Source organism: Tasmannia lanceolata, unplaced genomic scaffold (assembly GCF_043159265.1).
Source record: "Tasmannia lanceolata isolate RefF3 unplaced genomic scaffold, GAP_Taslan_0.1 ptg000013l, whole genome shotgun sequence".
In the NCBI taxonomy this organism is placed as follows: domain Eukaryota; kingdom Viridiplantae; phylum Streptophyta; class Magnoliopsida; order Canellales; family Winteraceae; genus Tasmannia; species Tasmannia lanceolata.
Genome location: NW_027518690.1, coordinates 1,464,487 through 1,475,746, shown reverse-complemented (window position 1 = coordinate 1,475,746; position 11,260 = coordinate 1,464,487). Strand labels below are relative to the sequence as shown.

At 38.4% G+C, this 11,260-nt stretch overlaps 1 protein-coding gene across 2 annotated transcripts; it reads left to right on the top strand.

Annotated features, from left to right (window-relative positions):
- Positions 1 to 1,126: 1,126 nt before the first annotated feature.
- Positions 1,127 to 10,969, top strand: LOC143889443 (protein LIFEGUARD 2-like). 2 transcript variants are annotated; one of them, XM_077393652.1, is made up of 4 exons: positions 1,127 to 1,327; positions 2,053 to 2,163; positions 10,274 to 10,431; positions 10,558 to 10,969. In XM_077393652.1, the coding sequence occupies exons 1-4, from the start codon at positions 1,309 to 1,311 to the stop codon at positions 10,771 to 10,773; spliced, it is 504 nt and encodes a 167-aa protein (XP_077249767.1). In that variant the 5' UTR covers positions 1,127 to 1,308; the 3' UTR covers positions 10,774 to 10,969. The 2 variants fall into 2 exon arrangements, with proteins under 2 accessions (XP_077249767.1, XP_077249766.1); XM_077393651.1 differs by having other exon boundaries at positions 1,129 to 1,543.
- Positions 10,970 to 11,260: the final 291 nt, after the last annotated feature.

Below are 11,260 nucleotides of genomic sequence, written 5' to 3'. Positions count from 1 at the left end.
GTTTTTGTAGAACATAGAAACCTAAGGGGGAAAGATATCATCATAACAGGGTCAACCTGACCCAAATTGGGAAATCTGGTTGGGTTCGGATTGAGATATTAATTTTTCGGGTTGGGTTGGGTTACCCTTCATCGGGTTGAGAGTCGGGTCAAGTAGGTAGACCTGGCAAAAATTGACTCGGACCCGCAGGTCCACCCGTAATTTACAGTTCTAGGTCATTAAATTAGTGACCGTTGAAATCTGACCTGGTCCGTACGGGTCCCGTCAAAACTGGGCCTGGCCGACGGTTGCCCGTAAAAACCCAAACGATCAAAATTTTATATGGTGTAAGCCCTTATAGTCCTGTATTTTTTAGAAAGTACTGTACAGACCACATCATAGGATGATCTAAACCATCCATGTGATGGAACACAACATAAATAGGTTGTGCCCCCAAAAAATCATTTCCATAGGATGATCCAAGCCCTCCGATCATTAGTTGTTTCCATAAATAATAATATGCAATTCCTCCATAGATCAGAGGGCTAGGATAATCCTATAGAAATGATTTTTTGGGCACAACCTATTTACTTTATGGCCCATCACATGGATGGTTTGGATCATCCTATTATAGTGTGAGAATAAAAACAGTAAAAAAATAAAAAACGGGTGATCCCAAAGGGTTATCGAATGCACCTAGTACGTTCATGGGGATGATTGATCCGCAGGTCCACCCTGCCCGCACAGGTGGGGTACAGGTTCACCAAATTGTGACCCGTAAAATTCTGGGTCATTTTTTACCCGGCCCGTACCACCTGGATCCTTACAGTTTGGGTGAAACCCGGTCCGGCCTACTCGTTTGCCAGGTCTTTAATTCGGGTTCGGGTTGACGGTTTAGAGTTTTGGGTTGGGTTCGGGTTGGCTTAAACCTGACCCAACCCAAACCGACCAGATCTGCCCCAGGAACAAAATCATGTGGATTGCCTTGAGATGGTCCACCAGATCAATCGTCAGGATCACACACATGTCATGTGGGACCCAATGTTAATCAACCAGATCAACAGTCCCGATCACAGATGTCATGTGGGACCCGATGCATAAGATAGTATTCGGAGATATTATCATGTAGTGTAGTGGAGGAATCTGTTCCGCATGGAAATTCGTTGCCAGAATAAGATAATCTGCTTTACCTTTCCCCTACTTTTTTGTTTCCATCTGTGTCTGTAAAATGTATGTGATTGCAAATCCCTCTCACCCAATTTCCTCTCTTCCCCAACAAATCACCTAAACCCTCCCCCCTTTTCTTCAATTCGCCCCCTTCCTCCCACTATGTCAAAACCTACACAGGGTAAATTCGCCACTGATCTTGAAGTTAGAACTCAGCCTGAACTTCCATGGGCTTTCATCCTCAAGATCTATGGGATCCTGGCCGTCCAATTTCTGTTCACTATTACTGTTTACTCCCTCCTCGTCTACGTTCAAAACCACCCCACTAAGCATTTCTTCTTCGACTCCTCGGTTGGACTTTGGGTTTACATGTCCATAATTATCTTGTTTTATATTGGTATTTAACTCTCCAAGAAAAATCCAATCTGGGTTTTGTTCTTCTATTTTATTCTTTCTTTAATTTCTATAATTCCCTATCTGGGTTTCCATGAATTGTTAGTTTTTTTAAGCTATCTTCTGATTTTTTTTTTAAAAGTTTACAGTCTGGGCTTGTTATTCTCTGCCATCTTCATGTTTTTGTTTTATTTAATTTCTATAATTCGTTATCTGGGTTTCATTTTTTCTTTGGTTGTTGGTATTTTTCCTATCTTCTGATTTTTTATGTAAATTTCTTTAATTTACAGCCTGGGTTTTGTTGTTCTATTTTATTTTTGTTATTTCCTGCCATCTTCATGTTTTTTCCCTTTAATTTCTATAATTTGCCATCTGGGTTTTCATGTTTTCTTTGATTTTTGGTATTTTTGCTATATTCTGATTTTTTATTTAAATTTCTTTAATTTACAGTCTGGGCTTCTTGTTTTCTTCTATCTTCTGATTTTTCTTCTTTTAATTTCTGTCATTATGCAGTTGTGAATCTTTTAGTCTTCGATGTGCGCCATCCCATCAACTTATTTCTCAGCACTTTGTTTACAGTCTTGCTAAGCCTCGGCTTAGGGTTTTCATGGCCGTACGCAAATGGTAAGATACAAACCCTGGTCTTTTGGAAAGAAATCCTAACCTTAGGCCTTGTTTGGATGGCATGAAAAAAAAATTGAATGAAAATTTTTTCGTAGTTGAATTTATTTCTTTTCATGATTTTGAGGAAAATGATATGATTATGGCTAATTTAGAGGAATATTATAAAAAACTGAAAGTCCATCTGACTAAAAATTTGATATGGTGGGTTCAAGTTACTATATTTCATGTGTAAAAAAGTAGGAACTCTTAAAAATAATTTTCCTTTCCAAAATTTTCCAAAAATTTGTGCATTCCATAGGGCCTTAAAATTTAGTTGAATGAGGAGCTGTAATTTATGGTTTCTAGTTATAGATAGAAGGCACCTTAATCTATCCTTGTTAATCATGGTTAAGAAATTTGAATCTTAGAATTTAGTGTGAGAGGGAATCCCTAACTTGGGTTGTGGTATGTGGATTGAATTTTGACAATTGTGTGGCTTCATGTTGCACTTGATGTGTAAACTACAATCTGAAAAAAACTTTGAAGCCAGTTATGATAGTTGGTATGATTTGGGCCATCCAAAAGTTAAGTCTTTGAAAGATTCTAGATGGTAAAGCATGTTCCAATCTTGGAGATTTGATAGGTTTTTGTATGAGATGTTTGATTGGGTGAAATCTTCCCCAATGGAGTTTAAGCATGTTCGTTGCTCGGCCAATAAGGTGGCCGACAGCCTCGCTAGAGAAGGGGTGTCTAAGGTATGAATATCTTATGTTGCAAACTGGGAGACTCTCCCTTTGATCTTGGGCAGTTAAACCTTAGAGCAAAACAACCTTTCTTGGTTTCTTTAATTTACAATAACTAAAGAGTTAAAGAAACTTACCAGACATCATTGCTTCCATGCCTCTTGAGCTCTGCGATGTGTTAGGACATAAACGATTAAACCCCTTTGATTCTGCTTGCTTCACAGTCTATCCGACAATGGGAACCGGCTTCTCCTTCGTCCTTGTTGTGGATCACAAAGAAAAGGGAAATACAATAACAACCGTGTGCAAGCAGAGACCTAGGAGGCTATATTTATAGAGACCTTGGAAAGGAATTTGCTCTTCATCAAGCTTCCTTCCGATAACCCAAAATCCGCTCCTTTTTCGTTTCATACCTTATCTTGATAAGCCATAAGAGAGTTTTAATCTCTCACAACAAGAAGTCTTTAAGTTACATTAGAATACCAAGGTAGCCTTAGATCCTAGCCGTTGATTTCCACCAAGGCCACTAATGGTTGGGATTTAATCCTAACATTCTCCCACTTGGCCTGCGAAAATCTCCAAGTTTAACACAAAAGGATCTAACTTAAGTGGTATTTATAACTCGCTTATCTTACTCAATTTCCGTTCAATGAAACCAGTAATAACAAACCATGAAACCATTAGATCTCGATGTCGATCCAAAAGCCGAACCCATGGTTATATTATTAGCACCTTCACCAACATGAACATACATATAAAGGTGAACAAAGGTCAACAATCAGTCATCAGACAGTTTGCTCAGTTTGCTGATCACACACACACACACACACACACACACACACACACACACACACACACACACATATATATATATATATATATATATATATAGCCACCATATACAGACTCCCACTATCATAGGCTATCAAAATTGTACACCAATCACTTACGCGCTACGTGCTCTCTGAAGAGCTTTGGTGACAAGCCTTAAAATTGGGAGATCTGCCAACATAAGTGCGGTACTTATGTGCTCTACATATACACTGATTCTGAATTTACTTCCTCACGACAATATGTCAACACATTGACCCCTTATTTAACTTGTCGTTCTTGGAAAAATAAAACCGCAATGGAATTATCATAACGCATTCCCAATGACTTGTTGACTATCAACAAGACAACATCTTGAGATAAAAATTCCACAATCACAAGGCATAACACAAAGGCCTTGAAATACTCAACAAACTTTGCAAGTGAGGTGGAAGCAACCAATAGTGTATATCTCGACGTTCTTCCACACTACACGGCATTCCGCATATTATACCAGAGCAAAATCTTAGGTACTCTGACAACCACAAAAGTCAGAATCGAAATAGCCAACAACCTTAAGGTTTTCCGACCTCTTGTATGTGAGCATAAAGTCCGAAGTTTCTCTCAAATAACACATAACTTTCTTTGCAGCTTTCCAGTGTTCCAATCCAAGATCACTTTGGTATCTCCCAATCATACAAACAACAAAAGCAATATATGGGCGGGTACACACTTGAGCATACTTAAGGCTCCCAACTGCTGAGGCATATTGGATGCCCTTCATCTCATCCTGCTCCAATGTGTTATTTGGACTTCGCAACTTACTCTATGCATCACCCTTAACAACAGGGACCGGGCTAGCGAAGCATTTTTCCATACTGAAACTTTTAAGAACCTTTTTAATATACGCATTTTGTGATAACCCCAGCAATCCTTGAGTCCTGTTTCTAGGGATCTCAATTCCCATCACATAGGATGCCTCAGCAAGATCTTTCATATCGAAATCTCTTGTGAGAAATTACTTGGTCTCGTTCAGCATGCCTAAATTGTTACTTGCAAGCAATATGTCATCTACATACAACACAAGGAAGATGAACTTGCTCCCACTAGTCTTAAGATAGAAACATTGATCTACAAAATTTTCTTTGAACCCAAAACTCGAAATTATCTCATGAAACTTTAGATACCATTGTTTTGAAGCCTGCTTCAATCCATAGATCGACTTCTTAAGTCCACAAACTTGGTGTTCCTTGCCCTTAACCCAAAAACCTTCGGGTTGAATCATATAGACCGCTTCTTGCAAGTCACAATTCAAGGAAGCAGTATTTACATCCATTTGATGTAACTCAAGGAAGAAACGAGCTACTAGAGCCATAATGACTCTCAAAGAGTTGTTCTTTGAAACGAGAGAGAATGACTCCTTGTAGTTTATTCCTTCTTTCTGAGTGAACCCTTTAGCGACTAATCTGGCCTTGAATCTTTCTATATCACCCTTGGAGTCACGCTTGGTCTTAAAGACTCATTTGCAGCCTACAAGCTTGACTCCTTTGATAACTCAATGAGTTCCAAAACATGGTTTTCTTCCATGCAGATCAACTCATCTTTCATGGCACTAAGCCACTGAGATGATCTCTCACTATTCACAACCTGATAAAAAGAAATGGGATCTTCATCCATTTCACCGTCAAAATCGCACTCTCATTTAAATAGACTAAGTAGTCATTTGAAATAGATGGCATTTTCTCTCTTGTGAGCTACGCATAGCCTGCTCTGTGGTTATCGCCACCTGAGCATCAAGAATGTGGGGCGGATCGTCCATAGTATCAGTCGATCTACCAATCTCTCAATTGGTATCACAGGTAATGTGGTTTCCTCTTAAAGTTACAACTTATCCCAATCTTTCTCAAAAACTAAAGATCCAGATATTGTACTGCCATTGAGGTCACCATCTCCAAAAATACAGCATATTTGATCTCTATTATGCGTGTAGTATAGGATAGATAATAGAATTTATAACCTTTATACCTATCAAGGTAACCAATAAAATGACAAGTGATGGTTCTAGGATCCAATTTCCTTAAATGTGGGTTATAAACTTTTGACTCAGCCAGACAACCCCATACATGCAAATATCCCAGCTTTGGCTTCTTACGGACCTATAACTCATAAGGAGTCTTAGTTACGACTTTACTCGGCACACGATTTAGGATAACACCTAGACTGTGGCCCATGTCGGAGTGTTTCCATAATACTCCCTACCTTTATCAGACCTCACAACCTTTATTTTCATGTCGAGTTGTAACTCAACTTCTACTTTATAAATTTTAAAGGTATCAAGTGCTTCTGATTTTTCTTTAATGAGATACATATAGCTGAATTTGAATCAATCATCTATGAAAGTGATAAAATATCTTCGTCCCTAAAGTAGTAGTCGGAAAGGGTCTACAAATATTAATATGAATGATTTCTAGTAGACCTGTACTCCCAATGGCTCATTCTTTTTTTTTATTTAGTTTGCTTTCTTTTTAAACACTCCGTCAGAAAAATCAAGTGAATAGATAGCTCCATTCTTAACTAGTCTTTCCATCTGATCCATGGAAATGTGACCAAGTCACTTATGCCACAGACTAGAAGAGCTCTCGTTCACTCGACCCTGTTTATTGCCACAAATTCCAACTTGATCATTCGCATATAGGGATTATAAAGTACGAAAAATGAGTTATCTAAATTAATCATATAGAGATTACCTACAAGCGTGCCAGAACCAACCACATCGGGACTATGGAGTAAAGAAAAACCATCATTTCCAAAATTGAATTCATAACCAGAGCAATCGAGTTTTGAAACTGAGATAAGGTTTATGCTTATAGCAGGTACACAAAATGTATCTTCTAAAATTAAGACAAACCCACTATAAAAATTAGACGAAAAGTGCCTATTGCCTTTACACCGTCCTCTACCCCATTCCATACTTTAATGGTCTGCTCCCCCTTCATGAGCTTCCGTCTTTCTTGAAATCCCTTTCTTTTTGCCTTTCTTGTCATTTCGTTTGAATTGGCCCTTAGATGCTCGAAGTGTGGTGAAATGCACGCTTTCTGGACGTTCGATCTTCAGCCTCTCCTCTTTAACACACATGGCAATCAATTCACTCATTTGCCATTTTGATTTCCTTTTGTGTGTTGTAGTTGATTCTAAACTGACCAAACTGAGAAGGAAGCGATTTCATGATAGAGTGGACAAGGAAACCTTCTAAAATCTCCATATCCATTCGCTTCAATTGGGAGGCTGCATCGTTCATTTTCATTATGTGCTCTCATACGCCACTCTAGCCATCATATTTCCTGGTGATCATCCTCATCATTAGGGTGCTTGCCAGTGCTTTAAATGATCATCTAAAGTGTTCCTCCTTTGCTTGCAGAAATTCCTCGGCAGTAAATTACCGATCATTCTCAAAATCAGTAATTCCGCCATGAATGGAGGAAGAAATTATGCTCTTTATGATCATTAAGCACATGCGATTAGATCTTTCCCATTTTTCATAAAGGGCCTTGACTGAGAGCGAACTTTCAACCAGACTTTGGCGGTTCGTTGTGTCTCAGCACATGGTGAAGATCCAAACACCCTAACACAATGTTGATATGATACTTCCACTTAACAAAATTGGTCCCTGTTAGGTTTTCTATACCAGACAAGTATCCTGAGATAAAACTAGGGTTCAACGTTGTATAAACAAATATGGGTTCGCCGATTAAGCTCACATTCTTTAACACTACCCAAGTCCAGAAAGTGTTTGTCAGTTTAATCTACACCTTAAATCAATCTAACATATAGGGAAATCAGTCAGATTGCCCGGAACCATAGAGAACACAAGTGTGAACTTGATGAGTCACCAGGTGTGTCGTCGTGGGCTGTCCGTTGGGCCAGGCCACGACACACAATTAGTTTATTCTCCAATAATCACATCACCACGGTTCTGGCGAGACACCATGTATGCCACCACGGGCTGTCCGTTGGGCCAGGTCACGGTACACAGTTGGCTCTCACCCATGAGACCAACTAAGGCCAAACAACACAAGTTCAGGGCGAACATCACCTTTGGGCAGAAGTGACCCTGATTTGGATTGCCCAATCTTAACCTTCTCATTCCGCCAATTTGCATATAACACTAGTTGTCCGTTGGGCCAAGTGATGTTTTGTACAAACAGACGCAACCTTAAGTGGTTTCTTTAGTGTTTAACAACATCACATGTATGGTACAATTTAAACCACTTATCATCAAGTGATTCCATTCTTCGCAAAATAGAATCATGAGTTTTCCATTCTATAAAAGTGACAATTTTATTGTAATCTTTATTAGCCAGAACAGTTAAGTTGAAACTAACAAATATAATTCCATAAGCAAGGAAAACTGTATATCAAGCAATCCTCACAACTTTCCAATGAAGTATTAGGGTAATCGGTCACCCCATAGCAAAAGTTGGTTTGAAAATTAATGGCAAATATAAGGGTTCATGTAAGGCATCTTCACTAGGCAAGCATCAGTCATGCATGATACGGTTAAGAAAAATTTCCTAACATGTCACGTCATGTACAGTTTTCAATTAACTTGCATAATCACTTCCCAAAAACGAGACTTCTTAAAACTTATTAATTTCGACTTCTCTATCCAAGCCATTCAACCGTTAGATCAGCATGCCATTTTCACGGCATAGTCACCCATCGATTCTAAATCGAATAACATGGTCTAATCCACAAAGGGTTGTACGGCTCGTTATTGGCAAAAAAAAAAACAGTCACTATGGAAAACTCAAGCAAAAGTCAAACCCCTCGTTTGAATCTGGTTCAGGCATTTTTCGCAGGGTTCTCACGCCTCAACGAGGCTCTGATACCACAATATGAATCTCTTATGTTGCAAACTGAGGGACTCTCCCTTTGATCTTGGGCGATTAAACCTTAGAGAAAAACAACCTTTCTTGGTTTCTTTAATTTACAATAACTAAAGAGTTAAAGAAACTTACCAGACATCATTGCTTCCATGCCTCTTGAGCTCTGCGATGTGTTAGGACATAAACGATTAAAACTCCTTTGATTCTCCTTGCTTCACAGTCTTCCGACGATGGGAACTGGCTTCTCCTTCATCTTTGTTGTGGATCACAAAGAAAAGGGAAACACAATAACAACCGTCTGCAAGCAGAGACCTAGGAGGCTTATTTATAGACCTTGGAAAGGAATTTGCTCTCCATCAAGCTTCCTTCCGTTAACCCAAAATCCCCTCCTTTTTCGTTTCATACCTTATCTTGATAAGCCATTAGAGAGTTTTAATCTCTCAAAACAAGCAAGTCTTTAAGTTACATTAGAATACCAAGGTACCTTAGATCCTAGCAGTTGATTTCCACCAAGGCCACTAATGGTTGGGATTTAATCCTAACATAAGTAATCTTTGGCCTTGTTTGATTCTCTTCCTCCTTTATTCCTTTTGTTGTATTTGCTTCTTTTTTCTTTTCTTGTTCCTTTCTTTTGTGAATCGACCATCTCCGTCTTGTTTTGCAATGAAATTAGCAATCATTCAAGAAAAAAAAACATGTTCCAAACTCGATTTCCAGGACTATTCTTTATTGGTGTGCATTTATCTTGCAATCTCTTCCTTTATCTTTGGTTTCAAGATCTCATGAATTTCCCGTCCTTTATTTGGGTTATCTTGAAAACTTTGTGAGAAGTTTTTATTCTTTTCTTGCTCAAATTTCTTGATTCATATTTCATTAAATCCCATCTGTCGGGTTTTCTCTTTAAATCTTGTCTTCAATAGGTTTTGTAATATAATAAAACTCTCTGATACAGTAATGAGAAAAGGAATAGAAACTTGTGATCACCTGCTTTGGCTGAGATTTTCAAGTAATCTTCCCCAGGAAGATGGTTCCAAAAACCAAGAATTCCGTTCTCAATTAAGTTAAAAGACTTCAGATCTAAATTCCTATTTGTTTTTGAGTTTATTTTGTGGTAGTTTGCCAATCAAGATATCCTCTAGTTTTTTTATCGAGATTAGCTTGAATTATGATCCAATGAATTCTTTAGTCCCGAGTTTCATTTTCAGGTTTGATTTCAGATTCATCCCATGGAGCATCTTTGATTTATGTTTAATGTATATAAGTTTAATTCTAATGGTACCAATCATAGTGTTTTCTTAGTGATCAAGACTAATGCAATTCTTGAAGGAAAAAACCAAAGTTGCTTAGTTCTGATTTTGGGCCCTTTTTGGACATTGAAACCTTAAAAGTAGAGTAATGACATCCAAATTTGCATACTCGAAGCGTGCTCTTCATGCTCTATTTGTACTTGGACATGTAATCAAAATAATAGGCATGCATGGCCCTAGTTTTGTATTCCATGGCATTTGCTAATTTCAGTGGTTTCTATGTGCTTGCTAAGTGTTCCTCCCATGAAAATATGATCTTCAATAGGAACAACATATTCTGCATTGGGTCCTAGTTAAAATCTATGCATGTATTTGTCCATGTTTTGGATCTCCAACTTGACAATATTAATAAATCTGAATCTTTTTAATGTTTTATTGCAAACAGGCAGTGTTATTTTAGAATCAGTGATTATAACGACTGTGTTGGCGGTGGGCCTTACCCTCTACACATTCTGGGCGGCTAGGAAAGGCCATGATTTTGGCATCCTTTTGCCTTTCTTATATGGCTTTTACATGGTGCTAGTTGTTTATGGTGTGATCCGGGTAAACCAGATTTGTTTTGCTTACCTTCTCCCACCATTTCTCCATTTGGGTCTGTTTCCACTTTTTTTAGGTAAAACTTACAGTGATCAAATTTTGAGTTAAGGGTTTTTGTGCCTGTCTTTGCAGCTCTTTTTCCCCTCGGGAAAGATTGTGATGATGACCTATGAGGCATTATTTGTAATCCTATTCAGTGGCTGCATTGTCTACCATACCCACAACCTGATCAAGCGTTTTCCTTCAATGAATACATTTGGGCTTCTATCAGTCTACGGAGTGACATCAGCAATCTTTGTCCTTATAATTGCTCTTTTAGGAGGAGAAGGATACGATTGGGGACGATGATGAGCTAGTATTGAAGCCGATGCTTACCAAGGATAACCATCAAGTAAATCTGAAATTACTTCTTCATGTTAGAACTCTGTCACGACTTTTGTTTTACTTTATTGCTATAAACAGCTCTAATTGCTTCTATTGTGTGGTATATACACCTTTACTCTATTTATGTAACTGGACTGAAATGAAGAGTTTTTTTTTAAAAGAGTGCACCAGGATTAGCTCTAAGCCCTTATCTTTTTACGTTAGTTATGGATGAGCTTATGGAGGGTATCCAGGATGAAGTGTTGTGCTGTATGTTATTTGCAGAGCAGGAGTAAATGCTAAGTTAGAGTGGAGAACTACTTTGGAATCCAAAAGTTTTAGATTGAGTAGGACTAAGACAGAATATATGGAATGCAACATTAGTGATGTAAGGAGGCGGGACGAGGATGTAGTAAATATGACTGGACAGGAGGTACTTAAGAGGGATATCTTTCCCTATCTTGGTTCAATT